This window comes from Phalacrocorax carbo, chromosome 2 (assembly GCF_963921805.1).
Source record: "Phalacrocorax carbo chromosome 2, bPhaCar2.1, whole genome shotgun sequence".
Taxonomy (NCBI): Eukaryota; Metazoa; Chordata; class Aves; order Suliformes; family Phalacrocoracidae; genus Phalacrocorax; species Phalacrocorax carbo.
The window spans coordinates 130,151,459-130,178,881 of record NC_087514.1 but is presented as its reverse complement, the minus strand read 5'-3'; the positions used below and the strand labels follow the sequence as shown (position 1 = coordinate 130,178,881).

The 27,423-nt window shown below is 40.4% G+C and overlaps 1 protein-coding gene across 2 annotated transcripts in view; it reads left to right on the top strand.

Moving 5' to 3' along the window:
- Positions 1-27,423, top strand: part of CREB5 (cAMP responsive element binding protein 5) — a 261,732-nt gene that overhangs the window by 28,375 nt on the left and 205,934 nt on the right. For both annotated transcript variants that reach the window (XR_010371704.1, XM_064444344.1), the window contains exons 2-4: positions 14,059-14,130; positions 17,266-17,359; positions 26,572-26,693. Coding sequence is in view for 1 of the 2 variants with exons in the window: in XM_064444344.1 (XP_064300414.1) it covers positions 14,077-14,130; positions 17,266-17,359; positions 26,572-26,693 (270 nt within the window). In the remaining variant the exon portion in view is untranslated. The remainder of the gene's footprint in view (positions 1-14,058; positions 14,131-17,265; positions 17,360-26,571; positions 26,694-27,423) is intronic.

The window sequence follows — 27,423 nt, the reverse complement described above, 5'->3', positions numbered from 1 at the left end:
AAATGTAGAGTCTACTTAAAGAGCTAAGCATTGGTGCTAGAAGAAAGGCAACCTGTGAATACTTCTCACAAACAATTGACTGAAATGAAATATGCTTTCGATGTATTTATCTCTGCCCGTCTGTATTTGTTACAGCCTAGGTAATGCTCAGGAAAATTTTTTTCCAGGTTAACTTCAAAGAGGAGATATAGCCGGTATCTCAACATGTGTTTTTTGTTATTCATGAAGTGACACCAGGAGAGATCCTTGTATTTTAGCTTGGTTAGTTAGCCCAGATGTTCTTTCATGAGTAGGGATACTTCTCTGCTTCTTTTCTTACCACTGCCTGCATAAAGGAGCCAACTTCTTAGGTTTACAACCCAGCTAAGACAATACCAAAGGTGTTGGTGTAGTATCAATGTGCCTTGGAGAAGGACCTCAGTTTTTTTAAACACTAACAACAAAAAGTTCGTAACACATTGTGTACTACTGCCACATGTATGCTATGAAGTAATACAAAAATGCATAAAATAAAATGTTACGTATATAAATGAAAAATGAACAGTCTGAGATCAGAGGCTTGTTCACATGAGACTGAGATGGTATGTAAGAAAGGAGAACATGAGGGGAGGAAGAGGGAAGTGAAGCATAGGAGTCTGCTAGAGGAGGTGGATAGGTAGTCCTTGGAAGGAGCCTCACTATAGTCCCATTTGTTCTCGATACTCTCCAAACATTTTCTGTTGTTCTGCAGAATTTTGCAAAGATTCAGATTATTTGGATGATCTGACCAAAATGGGTGTTAAGAATTTTCTTTGTCCGTTTTGACACGAGAAGATAATAGAACCTATTTATAATTGCTGCTAACTGTCCTGAAAGAAAATCAAGCGGTATTAATATTCAGAAAGCTATTTGTGGCACTGATAAATGCAAAAGCATTAGTCAGTATCCGAAACTGTTCATATAAATAGCTCGCTCTGTGGAGAAAACCTAGCCCTACATATAAAAATATTGGATGGTATATCATGCAAAATTATGACAGCTAGGGTATACAGACCTAATGGCCTTCATATTGCTAACATATACTTGGAAGGAAGTATCCTGCAGTAATTCAGCTCTCTGAGAAGAAGTCCTGACCCTCCTCAGGTGCCTGATCGGAGGCAGACGTGCACCGAGAGGATCTGTCAAGTGCTTAGGATGAAAGTGTCTTTCAAAAAGTGCTCTGCAGTTCCAGACACTGAAGCCTGCATCTGTAATCCCTTTATTGGATACAGTCACTGATATTGCTAACCTGTAAAATCTGCTTTTGCAGGAATTCTGCCACCTCAGTTATGCCTTTATTTTGTGATGATGTTACCTCTATAGCATAGGTAATCTGAAGCATAGGTAGGTCTGGTCTGTTGGTACAAGGCACCCATAGCATGTTTGCTGTACAGGTATAGGGTTGGCAATAAGGTTAGTGATTCTGTATGCAAAGATCGTGGCTCTTTTGGTTTTTTGTGTAGTGGATTACATTACCTATTTTATTAGGGAATGTTAACACTTACATTCTGATTACTTTTGAAATAAGGGGTTTTTTTTTCACTGTGCTGGTACAAATCTCAGTGATCTTCTGTTCCTGCAAGGGGGGACAAAGGAATTATGTATTCATATGCTTGCTAGACCATCAAAACAGCCTATATATGAAATCCTCTTTTTAGAAACTGAGGCAATTATATACTGAGATAGCTTTTTAGATCTTTAAAATTCTATTTTAACATCTCATACAAAGAATTCGTTATTCATAACTCTCTGCACCCTACGTCAAAATGAGATAAATTGTATTAATTAAAAATGCAAAAAGCCAGATCAGTCTATGCAGTCCAGTCCCAAAATAATAATCTCCTAGTTAAGCAGTACATTGTAACTATAAATATATATATATTTATTTCCTGGCTTTGCCACCAACTTTACATGACTTGGGATGAAGCATGTAAGCTAGGATTTTTCAGATGAAACTACAGATATAAGATACTTAAAGCTTCTTGAGTTAATAATGATTTTGGGCATCTTTAAGCTCTGTTGGAAAAAAAACCCCAATCTTTAAATGTGTGTTCTTTAGCCTCTTGTCTATAATTTTGGCACAGTATCACGTCTTCATGTCAGAGAGAATACTGAGCGAAGAATGAACAAAATAATGTGTGTGTGTCTGACCTTTCCTTATTTGCTTACTTTTTAAGATAAATATTCCCTAAAGGGATATGATTTGAAGAGGGTGTGTGCAGCATGAGTTGAAAATGAAGCCTTTTAAAGTATTTCTGATTGGACACCTAAAAACTGGAGGCGCTCAATATCACCACTTGCTCTTGAAAAGCTCAGCCAAGATTTTTTCATTTTCCCCAGAAGAGCTATGGCCAGGATGGCTGAGGCTTGAAAGCTGTGTATTTACATAAGCGCAAGTTACAAATCTGTGGTTTTTAGAGATGTTTGAATTTCACCGCTTTACACTTGCAGCATGTTATAAGTTGCTGTGAGTTGTTCACAGATTGTGAATGTACAGCCTATGGAGAATTACTCTTTACTTTGCCTCCTTCTTTTTAGGAAAAGTAATATTTTTTTTGATGTGTGTCAGTTTTTAATATTCTTTTTTGTAGTTATGGATTGGTCACTGCCAGAAATTTGTGGCTAGTCACTTGCTGGGAATTGTTTCATTTTGATGTACTGCCTCCTTAACAGAGGCAATAATCCATTGGCCAGAAAGGCTGTTTTTTTTTACTGCGATGTAGCAGTCTTCTGAGGAGAGTTCTGGTGAGTTTTGTATTGCTGAAATATACTTGCAGCCCTTTATGGGGGGAAAGAAATGTCCCTTTGCACGCTCACACCTGCAACACAGGTTTGCATGCATGTTCACACACAGACACGCACGCTCACTCCTGCAGTGCAGAGCTCTCCTCAGTGCCTGCCAGGCAGATCTCTCTGCTGTATATCTGCTCGTGGGAGGGTTTCCTATAGTTTGCATGTGCATTTGCCTAGCGACTGGCACAGCTCAACTGATTCTGGAAAGCAGCCTCATCCCCCTGCCCAACCACCGGTAGCAGTTTGCTTTGCAGCAGCTATATTAGAGCAGAGTGACAACCCATGTCAGATGTCTCCTGCTTGTCAGCTGGCAGTGGAGCAATGACTGTATTTATGTCCCTTTACCTCTACCTCCCAAAACTCTCATTCCTTGAGGTAGGGCTTGAGGTCTGTTTAGATGGAAGTACACAAGCTGTACCTGTCTGGGTTTGGTGCAGAGCCCTGGGTCCAACCCTAGACTGCGTTGGCTTGGGAGTGCTCCCAAGGGACCAGCAGCTGAGCAGCCTCTGCACAAGTACCTTGGGCTGTATACCCCCCCAACAGAGACTGCCAGGAAAGCTGTACATCAGGCACTGTGGGCAACGCGGGGCTCCCTGGGGCTGGAACCACAGGAGGCTGCTGGGGGTGTCAAGGCAGGACCTGTCCCACCACCCCAGCTAGGGACCAGGACAGCCAGGCAGCCCCAGCCCCAGGCATCAGTACGTCCCTCCCTATCCTGGGGCTCCTCTGAGATGCTGATCTTTGAACTGCTGTTCTGGGGTACAGAGAGGGAAGCAGACTTTTGTTCCTCACACGAATCAAATGTATTTGTAGGGCATTGTTAGCGCTGGGGGTTGGAGGAGTGCCTTAGGCCCTCACGAGTACCTCTGGGGCACTCTGGCTTTTGCCTCGAGTTGCAGGGAAGATAGGGATCACTGCCTTTATGCTCAGAGCAGACATATATTTGCACAAAAGTCTTTGAAGACCTGCGTTGGATTCTCATCAGTCAGCCCCTCTCTTGGGTTCACTCCTTTAATGGTCAAGAAGCTTGACCCAAGGGTTGCGGACACATCCAGGGCAGAGGAGGATGCCAGAGCCAAGCTGGGGGGGTCCATAGGAGGGTGGGGGAACAGAACAAAATGGTTTGGGTTATTTTTGTTTTGTTTTGGATGTCTGCCAAGCAGTTCGTGGGCCTTTCCTCTGTGGTCCTGTGCTCTTTCCAAGTCAGATACCTGAATTGCCGGGGGCAGACAGTCCTCAGCCTTGGTTCTGGTGCTAGCGGGAAGGAGTCCTTTGGTGTTGTGGGGGACTCTGCCACTGGCCTGTATAATGGGGGGAGAGGAGGGGAATTTGGTGCTAAGCCCACCTGCCCTGGGCATTGCTCACCTTTCCTAGTGTTTTTGGCTCCAGGCCTTGGTAGTGGCTCCTCATTTCGGAGCCCTGGGGAGGGCTCTGCCTGCAGCAGGGCATCATTTTTTGATGATACCAGCACCGGACATGTCCTGTGATTACTGGTGTTTCTTCAGGTACTCCAGGAGACTAAGGCTAAAATACCTGGCCCCACCAAAAAGCTTTCATTAACTTTTGTGAATTGTTCTTCTGGTCCATAGTTTTAACTGTTTTGATAAGATGCAAGCCTCTAGTCTGACAAAAAATCTCCAGAAGGAGCTGGTTGTAATGTGTAAGTGGGCCACCAAAAGACAGAAACTCACGTTTTAATATCTGCAGCTGCTCTGAGTGTATATTTTTTTCTGAGTTACTAGTTAGTTCAAGTAAATCCTTGCTTACTGCTTTACTTGCCGTACTGCCCTTTTAAAGTTCAGTTGTGGTGTGCTATGCAAATAGTAAGGATGATTTGGAAACAGGTTTAAAAACCTGTTTCCAAAACTCAAAACCTCTTATATTTATGAAGGTATTTTAACTGTAGGATGACTCCATCTTTATATTCCTAAAAACATACGGACAGGCCTAAATCAGAATGAACTTACCCAGAACAGGTTGTTATGTGGCTGTTAGTAACATTTATTATATGGTGGTGAGAATCTAAGTGTCTGAAGATAAGGTGTATATATTGGTGATGGCCGGTAGCTTTCCACATACACAGTTTAAAGAGCTGCAGATCAGCCTGGCCTTGATTGTCAGGGCTGAAAAGCACAGTTTTCAGTTTTTAATGGCTAAGCCTCTCTACTGCTAAGTACTGCCTGAGGGGACATGGGGGCTGCCAGTGTTCTCAGCAGAGATTTGTTACCCCAGAGGATTTTATCTTACACTAAGAAGAGTGAATGTTGAAGGTTTGATTCAGGATTTTTTTGGTCATTTTGAAGAAAGAGAAGTTTCCAGCAAAAAAAAAATTCTTTAAAAATTGTAATTAAAAATTGGTGAAAGTTAATAATTAATGGCTTGTAGCTGAGTTATAAATGGCCTCATTTTTCTATGTAATGAAAGTCAAGCTGTCTTATATGTTAACTCTACAAAAAAAAAAGTTAAAAGCGAGATTGGCCTTAATTTAAAATTATTTTAAATATACAGAATTGCAGAGTTGTATCCATAAAATGTATAAAGTTGGTTTGCAGAGTTCTGGTTTAGGGATTATTTTATATAATAAACCAGAATGAAAATTTGGGCTGGCAGGGTTTTCAAAGCTCGTGTTAAAGCCCCTAACTGCTTCTGGTATGAAAGTCAGCTACGCAGGCTTGTGTTGTTGTTTCCCCCAGGATATCTTTTATGCTTTCTTTTTTTTTTTTCTTCCTTCCCTTTGGAAATCCAAGTGTTTATTTGCATGCAAGGTAGGTGAATTCTTTTATCTATTTGTGTATCTATCATAAACCAAAGCAATTAGCATACTGCAGTTACAGTACACTTAAAAAACAAAACAACCCTTCCAAACCTTCAGTCAATATTATTCCTGGAGGGAAAACTCTTAATTAAATTGTGTGCAAACTACAACAATAGGCAAAGTTGTTTGGTGTTTAATAATAACTGTTGGGGGCGGGGGAAGAGTGAAAAGAGTAAGCATAGCAGAGAGCTTTGCATGCCATTAACCCAAGGATAGAAATGAGGTCAGCCTTTGAAGGGATGGACAACATGCTTATCTGCCAACATTGGAAAGTCCCAAAAGATTAGCTTATTTGCCAGATGTTACTGGGAGTTCATCATTGACACCCTCTGCTTCATGGGCTTCATCTCTCGCCACAGTTGCAGTTGCCTTTTCTGCCCTTTGCAGGCTTCCTGGAGATCTTCTCCAGTGCATAACGCTTGATTTTTTTCCTTGAAGTAGGTTTTTTTAGTGTGGGTTTGTTGTTTTTTTTTTCACAGTAATAGGCATGATGAACCATCTTTACTTGTGAAGATGATCTGAACACTCTTTGTTTTTCTTTCATACACCCACGATAATGCTCTTGGCATAAGAACCACTGACACGAAGCACAGTGACTTCTACAGCTCTGGGAATGGGGCTGTGTGTGTGAAGGGGTTTGTAGAGACAGAGGACCCACCTTGCTTACTACTATTAACCTTTGGGAGGCGAGTGAAAATTGGGGCAGGCTGTATGACAGGCTAAGAATCTTCTGTTCTATTTTATCCCTTTGACCGGAAAATAACTAGATACAATTTTAAGCAGGTTGTTCTTATGTTATTAGCAACTTGGTAGGGCATCAGATATAGTGCTGTGGTGGTGGTAAGTGTGTAACCCACTGAAAATTAGTAGTGAGAGAGAGTGCATGCTATCAGATCCATGTTAATAATGACTGTAAGAGCCTGGAGTAGCGTCCTCTGCACATATCTTCTCCTTTAAATCTTTCAAGAGTTTGGTAGTAAATATTGATTTCAGCTAATGGTGGTTTTAACTTCTCTGTGTGCACTCTGTGCCTCAAGGGACTGTGGCCCCAACAGGGAGAAGCCAAGACTTGCTCATAAAGAATAGAGCAAATATGTTTTTCCCTTAACATGCTAGCTGTTAGTGGTTGTCTCTTGAAGCAAGATTCCTGTCACTTGTGTTACTGCAGTTATTTTTGCGGTTTCCCCATCTCCCTTTGTGCAGGGACAATTTGTGAGATGGGCAGTGACTTACATAAAGGCAGATGTTATCACTACCTACCATGAGGCATCCAATCTAAGAAGTCTGGGGGTTGAAGCTTTTGAGATACTTAGTAGAATCCTTTTGTAGCAGACGATTGAAAGCATATGTTTGAATCCTGTTCTAACATAGCCTTCATACTTTCTTTCCACTGGCTATCCCAAGACCCTGAAGTCTAACTTACCCTTCTAACGTAAGCACTGAAGTTGAATGCCTGATGATATGGAGGGAGAATATTTGTTCATGTTGAGATAAACATGAAATTCTGATGCTGTTTGACTACCCATAGACACTTGACGTTCTCCCTAGCATTTCGTATGTTAAGTCCATAGACCCAGATATTGGTTTTACTTCAGTAGGTCTGGGTTAGCTGTTGAATTTCCAGCACTGAACAGCTAGCAGAAAAATTGCATGTAGGGAAAATGGAGAAGTGATGCAGGTGTTCTTTCTGTCTGCCGGTGTGCGAAATGTTCATTGTCCTTGCAGTGCTTGACTTTGTGGTTATATTGCTACAGCTTGTGCTGCTGCTGCTGCATGTTCTGTTAAGCAAAACTCTGTTCTGCCAGCGAGGTTACAGTCTGGTCTCTTGTGTCGTTTCAGACTTGTAACTAGGGAGAGCAGGTATTAGCGTTGTTCTGCAAATGCCATCAGTGGGGGACAGTTGCAGAGCTACAAGCCTGGGACGCTTCCAGGTCAGGCCGGCCCTGTTTGGCCAATCGCGGAGCGCAAAATAACCACATTATTCCTCAAAGTGTTTTTCCAGAGTTGAAGTAATAGCCATCTTTCCCTATAAAGATCTGATTTCTCCTATAGAATATTTCTGTGCTGAGATAACTTTCACAAACTGTTTTCAGAAGTGCTGGGTTTTGGGGTTTTTTGATTTTGTTTTAAATTAATTCTTCACCTCTGTTCTCCTATTTCCTTTTTCTGTTTTCTGTTGCCTGTGTTTAATAACACCATGGCCATTTCTGTAAAACAGCAAATCCTTTTGCTCTGTACCAAGTAAATCCACAATGGGTTTCCTGTACTGAAATGGAGAGCTCAAGAAATGTAGAGTAATCAGTTAGACTTGCGCATTTTCACTAGACTTGAGATACAGCTTATCCAGTGTAGGGGACAAATTGTGCCCTCTAACAAATAATCTGTCTTGCATGGATGATAGTGTTGGGCTCTCAAGCTGCTGTTACATGGGAAGGCAATAGGTCACCTGCTTTCTGTTTTGAGTTTCTTTTTCAGAGGTATCATTTTACTCCCTTCCTCTTCCTCAGCCCAGTCCTCAGTGGCTTGCAGTCCTCACTTCCACTCTTTTTCTTTTTTCCATTTCCGCTGGTGGCTCCTTGTCCTCAGCCCTGTTTGGGTTCTTCTTCCCCTTATCCCCCCCCCAACTTAATTCGAGAGTTTTACAAACTTCACTCCTGTTCCCTTTTGAAATTTCCTTTCATTGCCTCTTCTTTTTTTCGTTATCCCCAGTTCTACTCTTGCAAAAAAAAAAGCAGCTCTGTATAAGCAGAAGAAAGGCAGGAGGCGGCTGCCTTTATGAATACCATAGCCCAAAATAGTGGTTTTTAGCAGCCAAATTCTGAGCGGGGGAGCTAAAACTCTTCTCCCTCAGCTGATTTGGAGGAAAAGGGGTATACCTGGAGTGGAGGGACTGGACAAAACCTTGGGACTGCTGGGGAGCCTTCCCAGCACTGGATTTTGTTCAGACAGGCAGTAAGCAAAGCAAGTGGCCGTTTAAAAAGGACTGGGGTGTTTGGCAGTGTGAAACAAATATCTTTGGTACTGGATTCACAAATGATCCTGACGCATGCCAGTGGCCAGCGACTTCACAGGTGGCAAGGGGCTAACTACCCCCCTCCCCCTCCCCGTGCCGCGCAGAGGGTGCCTGCTGCTGGGCGGCAGTGCTGCCAACCACGGGGAAAGGACCGAAGGCTGCTTGCTGTTGAGGCAATTCACACATCAACCACTTTTTGAGAGCACTCGGCTCTGCCTAAAGATTTATGGGGCTCTCTTCTTTTAAAACAAATGAATAAAGGCCCAAGCTGAGTGTTTTTCCACATATAAATGTCAGAAATGCAATCACAAAAACTTCACTGGAGTACCAGTGCGGGCTCGAGCCCCAGCTCAAATGTGCATCACATTAAAGGCCTTCTTGGGGACTCCAGACACAAATTGCTTTCCAGCATCCAGAACCATTTGGAAATGCTTTAATCCTGAAATGAGGGGGTTTCTAATGGAAATGCTGACAGACCCTTCGTTGTAGCAGCCGAAGCAGGCAGGGCCGTGATAATGAGCCCTGTATGTGTGCATGTGGAAAGCATGATGCTAGTTTCAGAAAACAAGCACTTCCACTGAACAGCACATGCCGACGAGAAACACCATGCACCGTTTCAGTGCAACGATACTTAAAATTGGCTTTGCTCATGCAAGGACATATTGGGAACAACCGTAAGCATTAAACCTGCATGTACTACGCTTCCAAAACCAACAAGTCTTAATAGCATTTGTAATAATACTGCAATTATCTGTCAATAGTGCTGTACTGAATAGCCACGCCTGGCAGTTTAAAATGCTGCATACACTGATGGGTTTCTTTAATATTCACAAGTGCATCATAACCATGTCTCCTCTCACTTTTTATACATTGTGGCCATGACCCTAAAAAATAGGTGATGCTTCATTTATTGCTCATGTCTCTGCATACCGCTGCTAATGCTAGCAACTATCTATTTTGACTTGTATTTGGAAATCTTAGTGACTTTGGTCACACCAGGCTGAAGAAACCTGTCTTGCAAGTATGGGCCCAGGTGATTAATTTCAACATACAGGTTGCTTATAAGTGTGATTACTCACTTGTGCAAATGGCAGGATGGGTGCACTGACCTGTATTAGACACATCGTAGTATACACCTCCCCATCGGTTCATTTTCACTGTTAATCAGAGGACTGAAAACCTTGCAACATTTAGACAGCTTGAGGTTGAAGGCTGAAATGTCACTTTTAAAAGAGGGTTAAAAAGGTCGTGCAGCTGCAAATAATAATAGCCCAATGAAAATCAGATTCTTACTGCAGCCCACTTCAAGAATAACATTGAAACAGGAAACAAGCCTGCTTGATGTTTTTACCAGTAAGGCAGTAAGATTACTGCTGAGTTTAAAAAGAGGGAGAGAGAGACAGAAGGGAGCATGCTTCCTTGGTGTTAGTTTTTAGAACTATTTTTCTGATTCAGAAAGGATGATCATGGAGCTCTGCAAAAACTCCTTGAGAAGCCTGAGGATGTGGGGTACTTCCCTCTGGATGTTGCTGAAAGGGGATGTAGTTTGTTGCTGTGTTCTGAGGGTGATTTTGTTTCTTTTGTTTGCTTTTTATTTCTTCGTTATGTCCTTGCATTCCTCACTGTGGGCTTCAGTTTTATGAATAAGAAATGTTTAGAAGTATCTTATGCAGAAACCAAGGAAGAGAAGAAAATCTTGGCTTGCTGCAGAACTCGCTTGTTTCTCTTCCATGTGACATGGCTTAGAGAAGTCTTTCTATGTTTCTTCTATGTTTCTGTTTATTTATTTTTCTAATCAGAATACCTTAACTTCTCCTAAGCAGAGTGATATTTCAGAATGGCAGGCTACAACACTGTAGCAGATTTCCTCACTTATGTATTCTGCCAATAAGGCTCTTTACGTGGTCACAATAGGGCAATAAATGCTGACAGATGTTGTTAACATGTCTATTAAAATTCAGCCCCCTTTTCTGCTGTATAATGCTCTCATGCCTATTGTTAATAATATCAGAACTAATGCTGACATATCAATATTAGTGCTCACTTATATTCATAATCCTTGTTTGTTTCTTCGAAGAGGTCACAAAGTTGCAATAAATTAAGCTATCGACAACAGAATTTAAAAATCCAGGCCTGAGTAATTTTTTAACTTTTCAGTCATCATAGATTTGCCTGATATTCTTCGTGCACATTAATTGCAGCAGTCATATATAGTACTGTGAAAGGTGCACGAGTGTAACTTGAATTTTTAAGATCCCAAAGGTTAATAAGCACCTTAATTTAGATGGAAAGGTTGCTGTGATTTATTTTTATTAGGTGAAGTCGAAATGTTGCCATGGGTTGCTTGATTTCCTTCATGTATGCTGAACCACCTGCACACACTGTGGAAAAAGGAGACTTGTGGCTCAGCAATACACATGAGCTGTGTGAAGTGAACTGTGTGCCAGAGGTTGTGTACAGCTGAAGGATGGGAGATGCATGCCTGCATCTTGAAAAGGATGCCATGCAAACTGCGCTGTGCACAACCAGAAAAACCTTTGTTGCTGCAAGCTCCCATCCTGCTGCAAATTGTAGGCAGTAGGCAGCTTTTTTCACTCATTTATTACTGTAAGAGAGTCAATAGTACTGCAGTCTCAACTGCAGTGATAGCATCACATGTAAATATGAATTCTGCATGGTGCAATTTGTCTTGAGGTCATTGCACTATCTGGTAACATGTTATATGGGTCAGGTTATGCTCAGCAGTATCCTGGAGGGCGCACATGATACAGCCATTCTGGATTATTACTTTTTTTAAGTTTAGTGTCTGCAAAGAGTAATTCTCGTGGGAACCAGCAGTTGCTTGTACGTTTGTGGTAAACGACTAGATGTTGAATCTGACACCTTTTCAAAGTACTGAGAATAAAACCCAAGTCCCTGTTTTCCTGCAGTCAATCCCCACGCTCAGGATTCTGGTCCTTGTCAAATATGTTATTTTGGTGCTTACTCCGTGCTTGTCTATCTAGTAACCCTGAGAATCATTTAATTGTGTCAGAGCATGTATTGATGGATTTAGGGACTAAAGCTCAAGTTCAAGACAGTGAGCACAGTTTTAGACTTGGAATACTCAGTAAAAAAACAAACTCCAAATAATTCCTGGTAATGTTTTGAAATTCACTTGGACACTTGGGACCAGAATTGTTACTCTCTTGTTTTCTTTAACTGAGTCTCATCCGTTGTTCTGCTATTGAAAATGCAGTTGTCACTCTCCCCTGAGGAGGGGAGAAAGGGCTAACAGAAACCTTTGGCAGTGCTTCAGTTGCAGGAGTAATTGAGATATTAGATAAAGCCTTTCATTATCCACATGTAGGGTTTTTTTTTCCTTCTTTTTGTGAAAAGGTCTTTAGGAAAGACAACATCCCGGGGTCACGTCCCATAAATAGAGGTGGATTTAAAAATCAAACTTAGCTGGAGGTTTTGGTTTTGTTTTTGCGGGGGTTTGTTTGTTTAGTCAGTTATCTGCTGCTTGTGTCTTTCAGACAGGCTAGCGTAATTCAGAGCATTTTTATTGCTTCACCTCTGAAGAGCTTGTCTATGCACAGTCTGGAACCGAAACAACTGAAACTAGAAGTAATTTAACACCTTTAGTTATTTTAGTATAAGCCTTTATGTGAACATACTCTTTCATTTCTGATTATGAGTATTCTATTTCAGTTTAACATAGCTGTAAGTTAAATCAAAACAGGATATGAATAATCTTTAAGGAGTAAATTAGGTACAATTTTAGTTATTTCAGTCTAGCCTTGTTTAGATAGATAGGTTAGCCCTGAGTTAGGGTCTTTCTTGACACCTGACTGTATTTGGTGCAATAAATCACTTGTCTCAGGCCAGATGTTGGTAGAATGTCCACATCAAGAAAATCAGTTGATGCTAATTATGACCTTTAGGGGGTACTGTCCTTCTGGAGGTTAAAGGGCAAATGAAAATAGAAATTCTTCACTTTCTGGTGCTGCTTCTGAGAGTCAGTGGAGTCAGGTAAAGGGTGCTCTGCTGCCTTTTTTTTTCTTGTCTTGTTCTTTTTTTTTTTTTTTTTAGGTTACAAGTAGGAAAATACCCTGTCAGGCTAATGCTGTTGAATTTTAATTAAAAAGTAAAAGTTATCGTCCAAAAGTTTGGGGTTTATTTTTTGAGAACTTAGGGCACTGAAAATAATCGCTGTAAGTACAGGTCTGGCTGATGTTCAGGTTAAGGGTGTATTTATTGCTTGCAGGAGAAGGTAGCAAGTCTTCTGAAAATAAAGCTTTTCTAACAACAAGCGTAAATGTGAAGACATTCCTGATAATAGGAAGCAATGAACTGTAGTTTTGAAAACTTACAACAGTGTTGAGTAATTTTAGCACTTGTCCTTCTGCAGATTTTTTGTAGTTTTAAAATCAAATTCTGCTTCTCCACCAAGATATTTCTTTTTGTTGTATGAAAAAATTCCACAAACGCAACTCAGGTATTTGTCTAAGGGGGACTGCATGAGGCTGAATTTTAAGGGGTTTGAGGCATATTGTAAGCAGAACTCATTGTTGTGCTTTAAGGTGGGTCAGCTACTATTTTCTATCTTGTAACGCCAGTTGTACCAACAGGCTCAAAACATTTTTGAAAGAAGTGACTTATTTATTTTACATCCTAGAATGTTACTAAAAAATGATTTTTGCTGATGCTGGTCAGGGGCACTGCGGTAATATTGACCCAAATTCAGCTGCATTGCTGGGTTCTGAGGGAGAATGTTTCCTCCTTTGGTTTTATTTGAGACACGGGAGCTCTCCCCAAGGCTCTAGTTCAAGGTTACAGGACTGGAACTGCCATGGGGAAGCTGCAGTTGTAGGCAAAACTTCACTTCTCAAACTCCTGAGGATTTAGTTGACCTGTTAAAGGATGGGGATGGGCAATTATCTTGTGCATACAGAGAGCATGTATGTAATGTATTTAAGTTATTAACATTGAACAGTGTGGATGAAGAACTTCAAAAAGTGGGTTCTTTCTCAGAGGTAACCTAGACGTCTGGTTTTAATGTTGTTCAGCAGGAACTGAAGAAGGAAAGGTAAAACCCCTTAATTCAAGATATTTCTGGGCAGACACGGTCTTATCTAATAACAACACTGAACATACGCTTTTTTTCTGAAGCAGATTTCTGCTGTGAAAGCTTAATGGATTTTTTTTTTTCTTCCCTCAAAGTAAATATGTGCTCAGGAAGGAGTAACAAGAACTTAGACTGTAGGGAGCCTGCTGAATATTAGCAAATTTAGTACTCTGAGGATGAAAACTTTGTTCTGGGAGTTTGAAACAAAAGCACAAACAGTGATGATTGTATGTTGCATGTATGTGTGAAGTTTAGAACGTATATATTCATAGGTTCCCTTTCTTTCCCCCTCCCCCTTTTAACATGTAGATTTATGAGGAATCAAAGATGAACTTGGAGCAGGAGAGGCCTTTTGTCTGCAGTGCCCCAGGCTGCTCACAGGTGAGTGGAGTCAGCGGTGATATTAATTGAGTCCTCAGCACTAGCTCTGGCTTGTATAATGCCTCCTGATATATTAACACATGTCTAATAATAATATGTGTGGTTTGCTTTTTTTCCCCCCAAGTCCTCCCCCCCCCCCCGACTCCCTCCTTACCCCACAAGATATTATTACAAAATACTTAAAGCAAATACAACAGCCAGTCAAAACTGAGTTGGTAAAAGTGCTTCTCAAGCTGCTTCTGTGCCTTCCCTCATCCCCAAGCCTAATGTTTCAAGCCAGGTATTGCAAATTTCTTTAGGAGCTAGCAAGAGAGGACACACTAGGCAGGACACATTTGTCTGTCTTCTGCTTAGATGTATGACGGAATATATTATGTTTCCTGTTGGATCTGGTAACCCTCCTGATTTTTTTTTAATACGTAAATACAATGGTATCTTATAAGCATTTTTAAAAAAAAATCTTTGAGACATCTTCCTACTAAATATTCTCTATAGAAAATGTAGCCTGTCGATGAATTCTGCCCCAGGATGTACATTTGGGATTCCTGTTGACTGGTGATCTGCCACATGTCTCTGAGCGTATGATCTGACCTGTAACATTAGAAGTTTAATGATCTTTAGAAAACCTGAAATGACAGGGATTTTACCTGCTGAGATTTTGAATGGGGATTTATGTGTTTTTTTTGATGATTTTGCAGTGGTGAGGGAAGTTCCCACCATACAGCGATGAGGGAAGTTCCATGTGTGGCACTTCTGACCCTAATTCAGTTTAATGACAGGAGTTTGTGAGTAAAATCTTCAGGCAAGGGCATCTTTTGGGTTTTTTGCCACAGGGTTCCTGTACGTATCTGTTTTAAGTGATTTAGCTTACCCATTTCCCGGAGTCCTCCTCTCTTAATGAGGGTAATCTTTCCCTGCTTTAACTGTTGTTGGGAGTTTTCAGCTGGCTAATATTTTAACAATGCTTTAGGTTCTTCTGGTGGAATGATGGGTGGCTGTTACTGAAGTGTAGGTGTTGGTTTTGCCAAGAGCTGAAATAAGAAAAGGGAGAAGCCTGAGGTCTAGTTAACGACAGGCGGAGCAGCTTTGCTGTTTCACTAGGTGGGAGCCTTCTATGGGTGTCAGAGTGAATCTTTTGGATTGTCCCTATGATCAAGGATTTGTCACTTCAGATCGCCATATGCAGAGTTAAACTTTCACCATTCTGTCACAGGTCGAATAAAAGTATCCGAGTTTTATGATCAAGTTTTATTTACCTTTTTGTTGAATCTTAAAACTAGCTTCCACTCAGATTGGTGGATTTGAGTGTTTTCATGTCAGCTATTAATTAATTTCCTCAGTGGAGGTGAAGCTGATCCAAATAAGCTCATTTAGGTCTTCAGAGAGCAGATTTGGTTCTTTGCTGTTACAATTTGGAAACACAAGCAATGTAAGTGAGACTTCATCTTAAAAAACATTTAATTTCCCATTTCAAAACATGACCTCTGTTTATTGTAAATGAGGACTTGACAGAAGTGTGTATTGTAGCGCTGCTATCCAGTTAAACTGTCTGGGGACTGGCTTCTCTATCAGCCAGTGCAGATGTGTACCGAGGGCTGAGGGAGTTGACCTTCTGCACAAGGAAGAAAGTGGACTTGTAAAAAAGAGAAGTCTGGGCTGGAGGAATAGCTTCTCCTCAGTCGCCCCATGCCCTCTTTAAGCTGGCTGATTTCACCCTGAAGATGGACTGTGGCATCCCTGAAGGAAAATCCATTTCCACAAGAAAAAAACGTGTTTTTTCCCCCCTCACAATTTCATTGAGCAAGGTCTTTCACATATTCCCTTTGTTCTTAACATAAATTTCTAGCAGTGCATTTCTTCCAGATGAGTAAGCAATGAACCAGGATTTCACAGTGAGGAAAAGGTCTTTGGGATTTTTTTTTTCCAGAGTGTTCATTCCCATTATTTATGCTGCTTTGTCTATGGGCTTAGAGAAATTCTCAAAAGGTGTAACGTACTGCAACTATTTATACTATAGCCACAAGCAAAGTCACTTAGCCAAGAATATACTTTGTTGAAAGCATTAAGTCACTTTAACTCTGTTGTTGCCAGTTTTTTACAGTCTCCTATGTACCTGTTGCTTTCAAAAAGCTACTTTTAAAATTTATGTTGTTTTTTTTTTTTTCCTCAAGCCCTGGTGATACAACTTTTGGCCTTTGCTAGTTCTGAAATAACCCTGTTAAAACTATTACAGTAGATTGTAGCAGAGGTCAGCGTATGCACCTTCTGGTGAAAGAAACTTAACAGAACCAGCTTGCTCTTACAGCCCAAAGTGTGCAAGTGCTTGAACATTTATTCAAGCTTGTCTCTTCTTTGTCTTGTTCAAAAGAAGCTATTTGTTGTAGAAGTCTGTTATCAGACTGTAAAACAAAATTAGCACACTGATTAGTTTTTTACAAAGCACATCTCTCCACCTTCTCTGCTTGACAAAGCGAAATAATTTAATTTAGTATCATAAAGGGTCATAAATAGTTGTCATATACTGAGCACCATTGCATTATCACTTTGAATCAAGTCAAAATATCAGAGGTTTCCAAAACTAAAGATGCATTTTGCCTGAATACTTTTGGGTAGGGAAAGGCTGGCTTATTTGATTATTTTTATTGCTGTTCAGCAGATATAGGTTGCAGAAAGACACAAAAGCAGAAAAAAACAGTAAAGTGATTTAAGATATGCCTCATTACTTTGCATTTGCCGTGGGCTAGGAGCACACACAGCAGCAGTTATCGCAGATCCTCAGGCACGTGGTGACTTGTGAGGCTGTGGTACCTGGAGCGGGTGCCTGAGACCCTTAGAATCCAAAACTTGGTCTGCAACTTTTTCAAGTAAATGCATGACACCTTGCGGTTTGCAATCCCAGAGAGCACTGCAGCAAATACGTTTCTAAGTAGAGTGCAGCTATTTGTTACTCATACTCACTTGCATTTTCAAATATTCTGTTTCCTCTGCCATTTGGACACATTTCTAGCTGGAAACATTTCTTTCTGTCTCTCATTTTTGAAATTCTGTCCAATGCCAAAAGTTTATTAGAGAATTAAATTATTATTTTTTTTCTCTCTCTCTTCCTCTCCCTCTCTCTCTGTGTTTGCCTGACAGCGTTTTCCAACAGAGGATCATCTGATGATTCACAGGCACAAACATGAAATGACTTTGAAGTTTCCTTCAATAAAAACAGATAATATGTTATCAGGTAAGAAGACACGAATTCAAGAGTCAAGATAACTATGCAGATGATGTTGAAAGCATGACTCCTACTGGAAAGCTACTGGCAAAATACCTCCAAGATTGGTTTTAAAAAGCCCCAGCTCCAATTAAATAGCAAGTAGAGATGGAATAAGCTAGAATGCATGTCTGTGAACAAAAAGACAGTTGCCGTTCTTAGGCCTTCCCACAGATTTGGCATGAGACGGAGAGAAATTGTTGAACCTCAGCCATGCTGGCAGCTCTATCGCTGACTCCCATGTCAACATGCTGGTGAAATATAGGCACTTGAGCACATGTCACCTGGAGCCCAGCAGTAAGTGTGTTAATGAAGTGCATTTGTACCGCTCCTGTAAGACTCGCTATTTAAGTCTGACAGGCTCAATTCAGCAACTGTAACAGGCCACCTTTATGGTGGCTCAGAACTTGCCTGCTGTAAATAGCTGTAACTGGAAAGGTAATATCCAGTACTCTTTCCCCCTAAAGGTAACCATCTCTCTTTGCATTTGCCCTGTAATACACAGAGGTTACTTGGTACTATGTGCAATTACATCCTTTAGTTTCTTATGTAGTTTTTTCATGCTTTTGTCTGAGTAACCACACATCGGTGGCTTGCTGGCATTCAGTGAGTGCTGGCTAAGGTCAAGCTAGCCTTAAGCTTACCAATTCTCTCCTTTCTTATTCCCTTTTCTATTGTATATTCCTTGGGTTATAGTAATGGATTATTAAGAATAGTATCACTAAGATTTTTCAGGTTTCAAAGTAATTATAGAAAAAAACCAATGATGCAAAGGTATGTGTGGATATTAACCAGTGTTTGATATTTATCTTTTGAAATAGGCTTCTTCAAGGTAAATTGCACCATTTTAGGTGCTAAAGGGTCTCCAGCAGGCTACCTCTTTTATGGATGAACCGGTTCCATTTTTATGAAAATCATAATTAGGTAGCAGTTGCTTGCAAATATTTGATTTAGGCTTTTTTTTTTCCTTCTTGGGACTTCAGGCAACAGTAAGAAATCAGACAGATCTTGTCCCAAATAACATTTATTTTCCTGTTACACTTGAAAATGCCATAGTGGACTAAGTTTAAAAAGGAACAGTACACAGCATGTTGAAGAATAGGGCTTGTAAAGTGCCTGCATGCCAGCTATGCCCGCAGAATCCTGTGTTTGCAAGCACAAGTGAGAAAATGCTGCTCTTGCATTTGGCTGTGTCTTCTGGCAGTGAAACTGCTCGAAGACATCTGTACTGTGGGCACATTCACCCTGTGAAAGTGCTGGCTTTTGTTATAACTTTCTGTTTGGCAAGACTTTTGCTTGAGGGCAGTTTCTAAGGAGTATATTCTGTCATCAGGAGTCCCTTGAGTAGAGTAGCTCCGTTTATGTTTGGTAACTTCTATGAGATAGCTGTCCTTCCAGTGGGTTGCTTTCCCAGGCAAAATGCTCTGACTGGCTTCCACCGCTACCACCAGTAGTGGGGCTCCTAGACCTCCTGTTAGCCAACTAAGTAAATAGAAATGCAGAATTTTGTGGCCAGAAAGTCTCCAAGGTTGCTTCTGAGGGATGTATTCTTTGTGCTTTGTGTTTGACGATCCTCTGTAGTGATGAAAGAGTAAAAAGCTGCACGTGTTCTCAAAGATTGTGGCAAATGTGCCTGACCATAATGGCCTGGCAACCTGGTGCTGCTGTGTACGATTTTTCTTTTTGTGTTCATTCGGTGGCTTTGATTGGAATTTTGCAATCCTTAGTTTGGAAGTGTCATAGATCATCTACTCTCTGTAGGGAGACATTGAAAAATAGTTGTTTCATTACCCACCTAAACCCTGGGGAAATCTAAATACCTTAAAGTTTAAGATGTTTTATTCTTAGATTTCATAATGAAAAATTAATGATATATGGGGAAAAGAGACAGACTTTTCTCTTAGACATTTGTCTTCATATCTTCCTTCTTGTTTTTTGCATTTTTGCTTATTTGACTTTTTTTCCTTTTTGAAAATAATTTTTCTGTCATCAGTAGGTTCAAAGAACTGCAGCAGCGATTGCCTTATAATAAGCCAGGTGCAGTGCTAGTGTGTGGTGGTTTTTTTTCCTCTCTCTTTTTATTAAGGTGTCTAGAAGTCAGACTTTCTCCTTTTTTTCCAGTATGTTGTATACTACCTTTTAATGTGTTTTATTTGAATCCATTCATTATTAGTAATTAGTCACAGAAAATAATGGCCTGTATGCTTTCAGGTAGCCATTAGAATTCTCTACTTTATTTCCAGAGATAGCTAATACCCAGTCTGGGGTCAGAATAATGTCAGTAATATTTAACACACACTAAGCATGTCTTCTGAAAACTATGATTGGAGGTAGGCACTAAAACCGTGGGGCTGTTGGTCTTGTACCAACACAACATCTTAGAAACTAAGCAAAATATGACTTGGGAAGTAATAACTTGTTTCTTGTGTGAAATCTGTGCTGAGTTCTGAAACATCGATTTGTAACTGAGAGTTAAAGTTATGTTATATATTGTTATGGAGGTGGGGTCAGTGCCTAATAACCAAGGTTCTGTGACCCGACTGAAATTATTGGTGCTATGCTGGTTTATCAGGTATGTCTAGCCAAGAGCTTCCTGGTTATCAACTAGCTCTACTATATTTGCTTAAATTTTTTGATGCTGGCTGAAGAAGAACAAGTCTTATTAAATCCAGTGACTCCTGAACTAATTCAGAAACTCCAGGTGCATGCATACACTAAATAGCTTTATGTTCTCTGTGTAAATAGAAGGGAAGTTTGCTAAAGGCATTGCATGAAAATGCAACTGATCCTTTTGTTGGATAATTTGACATTAAAAAGACAGAAAAAACTGTAATGTTATTTATTCCTTTTTCTGTATGTATTTTATTTTTGTTTGTTAGAAAGCTTTGAGATTATGGATAGAGAGTCACTGACGTTTTCCATTTCCGTTTTTCTTAGTCAAAAAAGAGCTGTTTGAGATAACACAGAATATCTTGTGTAAGTTTTGCATGCTAGTCATCATTGCAGGAAACTTAGTAGTTAGGTTGACTGAAACAGATGTCATCTCTGCTGTTGTGCTGACTAAACATTGCATTGCTTTGAAACTCTGCAGTTTGTTGTGTGTCAAAGCTTTTGTTGTTTTAACACAGAAATATTAATGGCTGTAGGACAGATTGTTCCCTCCAGGTAAGTACTAAAAGGGGTGTGGAACTAAACTTTGAGAGTTGGGGACACTGAGATTCCTGTGGTATCAAATTTGGGAAGGGAAGGAGTGACACCTTACCATTGTTGGAGGGGAGCAAGTCCTTCCAAAAGCACTGCTGACAGATATAGGAGAGGTCAGGATTATCTCTATAGAAACCTTGTTTCTTCCTGATTCTATTTACTGAAATCCAATCCTCCAGATTTTTGGTGGTAAAGCTCACTGTGGAGGTAGAAACAGTACCCTCTAGATGAAAAAGGGTATGTGCTAAAGGTAGTGCAAATGTATTACTTTTCCCAGGTAATACCTATGCCAGTGAGGTAACTTATGGCATCCTTGATTGGCTAAATTTTTTTTTTATTCCTTGTGGTTTACACAGGGAGGTTTATCTAGGCATGAATTTTGTGGAGTGTGAAATGATTGGATATAAGGGAAAATAATTTTGTTTGATTTCTTGTTCGTTTCCATGTCCCTTGCTTTACCAAATAATGAAATGAAGTGTCTTCTAAAATTCAGCTGGTCAGGTTCTGAGTGACCAGAAGAGGTTAAAGATGTGTTGTACCCGGTATGTGTACCCCCACAAAAAGTCCAACCAGTGCTTTAAACAGTGAATCTTTAAGCAGTAAAGTTCTTGGGAGCCGTCATCTGTGAGCCCCCAGGTGACGGCAGTTCCACCAGGTACGACTGGGTGCACCTCTTCTTCCTCTTCTCTTCCATCACCTGCTTGAGGTGTTGTGACGTTGAGCTTCTTTGTGCACTTGGGAAGCAACCTGCCAAATCAATGAAGAAACCTTGAATTTCTCAGGACATTCCTCTTTCCTTGTGGCTGCTTGATGGGCAGGCCTTCCAATTTCAGTGCTAGCCCTATTACTCTGACTTTGTTATCGTTGTGTGAAAGTATAACATGAGTAAGTGTATAACTTCAACAGAGCCCACAGCTGAATAAGCCAAACGCCTGTTATTACTGCACATCAGACTAAACATTTTTCTTAAAAAAAAAAAAAAGATGAAGAATCAAGTTACATACTTGGGAGCTGTGCTGTTAGATATCTCTTACTGAATCTGAATTTTTATTCTTTTTTTTTTTTTCAATGAAACCTTGTTTCACATAACTGTCCTTTGGTTCTGTTTCTTTCTTAACTGGTATCATGCTTTAAAGTTTTCATTCATGCTTTGAGGGATGAAACTCTAGGATCCAAGGTAGTTTTACAAAATGTGTTTAAATAAACTCTATATAGCAAGCTAATGTGGCACTTCCTGGCTGTTTGTTTCAATATATTGCTTTCAAAACGAGTGTCCTTTCTGAGACTATTACTTCAGTAATTACAAAAAAAAACCCAAACCAAACAGCAACAAAATCTGCATAGTCAAACATAATGAATATATAATGGTATCTCTTTACTGAAGACTTCAAATTTCCTGTTGCCTTATAGCATATGTTGTTAAATTAATCTGGAGAATCAGGCATCACTTCAGACACTGAGGACAGGTTTTCAAAATGTTCAGCAGGAAAAATATATTCAGTATATCAAGTTCTGGTCAGAATCTGATTACTGAGTGTCTCTGAAATCCACTCCTGTAAGATATGGTAGGTTGACTTGGGATCACAGAATCATAGAATGGTTTAGGTTGGAAGAGACCATTAGAGGTCATCTAGTCCAACCCCCCTGCAGTGAGCAGGGACATCCTCAGCTAGATCAGGTTGCTCAGAGCCCCGTCCGGCCTGACCTTGAATGTTTCTGGGTATGGGGCCTCCACAACCTCTCTGGGCAACCTGTTCCACTGTTTCACTACCCTCATTGTAAACAATTTTTCCTTATATCCAGTCAAAACCTACCTTCCCTTAGTTTAAAACCATTACCCCTTCCTTGTTCTGTCACATCAGGCCCTGCTAAAGAGCAAGGATCTGCACAGGTGAGACCATTTGATCTTGCTCTGGTGTTTTTATGTTGTCCGCTTACATTTTTGAGGTTTATTTAAACTTAATGTTTCTTGCAGCCTTTCTGGCCGCGACTGTGTCATCAGAGAGGATGATCATTTGCCTGAGTAATAGGCTGAACCTATTTATTAATAATAAATCTATTTAATAAATATTTAATAAATAAATATTTATTGCCTAGTTTGAAGCTTGACAGGTTCTGTGTTCAACCTGGTGGTGAAGGCAATATAGAAATAACTTCGTAAGTATTTGTCTGATGACACAACTTCACCTGTGAAGTGACAGTTGGCTACAGGTAGATGCCTCAAAGCATAGTAAACTAGTTCTGGTACCAGTTGGGGATGGAGAGATTTTACATGCTGAACAATGGGACTTGATTGGGATGGCTGGTCAGTAGAATAGCCAGATACTTAGGGTTAACCCAGACAGACCTGTATCCCAGGCTGCCCAGTTCAAAATGCAGCTTGGGCCATTGAAGTCCTGGGTTGTGTGGCTAACAGCATGCATGCTGACAGCTTCCTACAGTAACGTGTGACCTCTGCAGGAATGCTGAGAGTGGTAATAGCTCTGTCTGAGTTTTGGTCCAGATGGGTCTGGCACATCCAGTTGCTGAAGTACAACAAATCAAATCCCTGTCCTCCGTGAGCCTGGAATAGTTTTGGGCGCTGGTGATAGCAACAAAAGGTTTGTTTGTGCCGACAGGGAACAGTGAGGTCAGACATAAGCTGTTGGAACTATTAATGCATTTTTAAGTGCTGAGAATTAGGAATATTTTATTAATTCTGTGAGACCTGAATGTGTAACTTAATGTAGGGTCTCCTTTGCGATACCTTTCTCAAATAAAACACAAGGGCTTGCCTAATTTAGGTAAAAGGATTGACAGTAACATTTTCTACTGGCTTGCCCACCTCCTGAGGGAGAACTGGTGTTTTGCAGGGACAAAGTAGTTGGTTGCCTCAGGAGCAAAGAAAGCCCGCTGGATTTGGTAGCCCCGAAGTCCTGAAACCAGTGAATGTGCAATGTAGCTACTGTACTATGTAAAATCTCAACATTTTAAAGTCTGGATCTTTATCAGTTCTGCTCTCATACAGTGGTTTCGTGGACTTCTGCTTTCTAAGAATGTTGAAGGATGAAGTATTATAAAAAGACAGCTCTTGGTTTACATCTGGCTGAACTGGCTTCCAGAGGTCTGTGGATGGAGTTTAGGCTAGGTGGTTGGTGGTGGTCCTTGCTCCCACCTCCTGACTGGGAGGAGAGGGGGGCTGTCTGTTTTAACACAATCTTGTTCTGAATTCTTGCCAGTCCAATTTCTGGATTCTAGAAACTACAGTAACTGTATGGGGAGACTGAGGTAGTAATTTAAGATCACTGTGTCAATACGTAGGTGGTATAAATAGTCTCATTAATCTATCAGCTTTGACGCTTAAGATAATGAAGTAGTTAATTGGAAAGATCAACTGTAGGCAACACAGCATGTGATTATCTCAGACTGCTTGTGGTGCAGAAGATACACTTTGAGCATGTGCAGAGAAAAGCCGATGAAGCATTTGCACATTTGAAGTCACATTCTTGCTCTGGGTTGCATATTTTCACTGTTAAAATGGATTTACCTCACTGTGAAAACTTTTTTTTTTGTCTGTCTAACATTCATGGAATAGATGCTGAGCAGATCAGGAACTTCAGCTGCACGTGCCTGATCACCACCCTGTTACCCATTAAGTTGCCTCTGACCTAATGTAGCCTGTTGTAGTAATGCCTGATTTCTGGGTCAGCTGTGTACCTTGATGAAAAATAACAAGACCTTGCCTATGTTAGAGTGTTCTCTTCTGCCCTAGCCCCCAACTTCTGGGCACAAGCAACTCTGAAAAAACTCAGGATTTTTGGTTTTAGTGAAAGTGGTGCCATCAATTCTTTATGAAACCCTAGTTTCTCATCTTGGTCATGCGATTATGAAAACCTTGCTTATTTGATATGGATATACCACTTCTGAAGAGAAAACACTTCCTGTATTTGCCTCACATTCAAATACTGACATGCTCTTTTTGTCCAGAAAGTCTTGGCAACCATTATCTTTTTTTTTTCTACAAAGCAATCGTGGTGTTCACTAAAATAATATTTAATCCTTTTTGGAAATAAAATCTTTTTATCCTGCTTTTTAGTGCACTTCATTTCTGGTACAAATTCCAGTCCAAGGGCCAAAGACAACTCTGGTGTAAATCTACTGAGCTCAGTGAGGTTACCCTAGAGATTAGTTTGGCACTACTTATTTAGGATGTGGACCTGTAAAGTGCTGAGTGTCCTCAGCTCCCATCAATGTCAGCACCTCATTGACTCGGCTCCTTATGCTGAGTTCTTGCAAGATTCTTGGAAAGTCTTATGTTTCTGACTCTGGTAATACAGTAGTTAGCTGTGAAAACTAATAGATAAATACTTATGCATTCCCAAACACTTGAGTTTTGTTTCCTTTAAGCTCACAAGTATGATGCCTAAGCCAAAAGAAATAAAGCAGCATTTTAACATTAAGGACCTGCCTTTTACATTACATCAATATGTTCCATCAGAAATATAAATGCAAGTGAGTGTGTTTGCCCTTAAATTACTTAAGAAGGTAAAGCCTTTAGGACCACACCTATTACAGGTGGAAGTTGGCCTCAGCTGGTTTTAAAATGGAAAATGGGAAAGATAAGAACTTGACCCAGCTTAGCTAGGTGCAGGAAACCAAATTTTTCTTCTGGAACTCACTGAAACGGGAAGCTTTTTTCTGAGGTCAGAATTGGCCCAATATGGGCAGCTGGGATTGGTATGACAGAGTTTTCATTCTTTAAAGAATGAATTTCGAACAATAGGGTAGTTGTCAATGATTCTGCAGAAGATGGTTTTTGAAGAGAGTGAGCCCAATCTTTCCATAAAATTAGGTACTACAAAGCAGCTTGAACTGGAATGGGGGCTTGGAAAAAAGAAACTAATGTGCAAGAGAGGATTTTTAAATTTTTTTTTTTTTCAAATATGTGTAAATCTGATAGGTCTATATGTATTCTCCCCTGCTTTTGCTAACACAGTTCTGTATTGTAATTTTGGGGGGATGATGAAGCTGAGGTGAGTAGTTAAGAACTTGCCTCAGAGTGAATGAGGCTGCCTCAGAGCTGACTTTTGAGGAGTCCTTGATTCCCAGTTTTGGGCTTGATTTTTTACTTCCTAAAGAAAGACTAAGGAAGGTCATCACCGAAGCAACTGAGTCCATAGGGCAACTGAGCTTGTCTGTCTTGCAGCCAAGCTTAGTTTTTTGAAAAGAAGCCTGAAAACCTTGTACCTGCTTGAGTCCCTCCTGCCTGCGGCATTAAAGAGAATCCCGTCCTTCCCCAAATTTTTTTTGAGAGGACAAAAAATTCCTAGAGATGAAAACGTTTTAAAAATCTTTTCATTTCAAATCCCATGGTTTATATATGTTATGAGCACTTTTAGGTATAAAACACATAAGGATGCTTCTTTGTGGTCAAAGTTTAACATTGCACAGCTTTTTTTAATGTCATGTCGCTCCTCCTTCAAAAATTGTGTTAGAAGCAGAACTTCTTGCCGTGGTTAACTTCATGCATGTTGGAAAGTAGGTCTATGTTTGAGGTGGTTTTCAAGCACATGAAGGCGTTAACTAGTGCGTATCTGCAGCCGTTACCTGTGTGCGATGGTGTAAATGTGCACTATCATATGCACTGTGCATTGTTCTGTATGCACCTATTATTGGAGGTTTATAGACAGTTATAATGACCATTTGCACGTGTTACGGATATGCAGTTGTGTTGCGTGCCCTGTGAAAACCTGGCCTGTTGTCTCTCTGGTTGAACGATGACTGCTGCCTGTTTTTGGACACTGTTGGCAAGCACTGCCTGCCTGCAGTGCGTAGTGTTGAAATTCAGTGCTCTGTGGTTTGTTTTTAATGATGGTGTGGTAGGGGTGGGAAGGCATGGAGACGTTAGCTAGAACCTCTTTTTTCCTGGAAGACTATTACATTGTCTCCCTCTACTTTTAATATTAAATACCAATGATCTTTTCTTGTCATATTCTCAGATCAGACTCCTACACCAACACGCTTTCTGAAGAACTGTGAAGAAGTGGGCCTCTTCAACGACATCGATTGCTCCCTAGAGCACGAGTTTAGGAAGGCACAAGAAGAAGAGAACAACAAAAGGGTGAGTGCGAGCACACTGAACTCTTCCTTCCATTTTGTTTCCTTGAAATGTTAAGGGACACTCTGTGAAAGCAGATTGAGCTCTACTACCTGATAGTAACCTTTTGGTTAGAAACTAGGTGGCACTTTTGCTTTTTAAACTATTGAAATAGTTGACAAAAATAAAAACCCCAAACCAACAGAAAAACAGCATTAAATTTCCAAAAGCATGTAACTGTGTTCGCCAGGGTTTGATTCCAAGTCTGTGCTTTTAAGTAAACTATAACACAAACCACACACCTCTTGAGGGAGAGGCTTGGGAAAATTATATCATCTTTGAAGTGAGGATTGCAAACCTGCTCAAATACATTACAGGGAAATGTGGATTATGAAGGGACATTTACTTAAAAAAAAAAAAGTTTTGTTCTTTTCTCTGCAACACGGTTGGCCCCTGGATTTATTTGTCATCATTACCAGCTTTATTGTGTTTCTGTATTTCTCATACAGTATTCATGTTGAAGGGGGAAGCTTTAACTTGTAATACCTAGTGGATAATGTATCCCATTTCCAATTAGTATTCTTTTAGTCTCAGTATTTTTAAGTTTTGGTTGAATTATATAGGCCACTTTGTATGGGGTTAAGCGTACTCCTGTGTCCAACAGTTGTTAGAGTGTTTTGAGGGATCCTAAAGAGCTGTTAAAATTTTCAAGCAATTGTAAAAGATCTTAATGCACTACAGAGGCCAGCAAGAG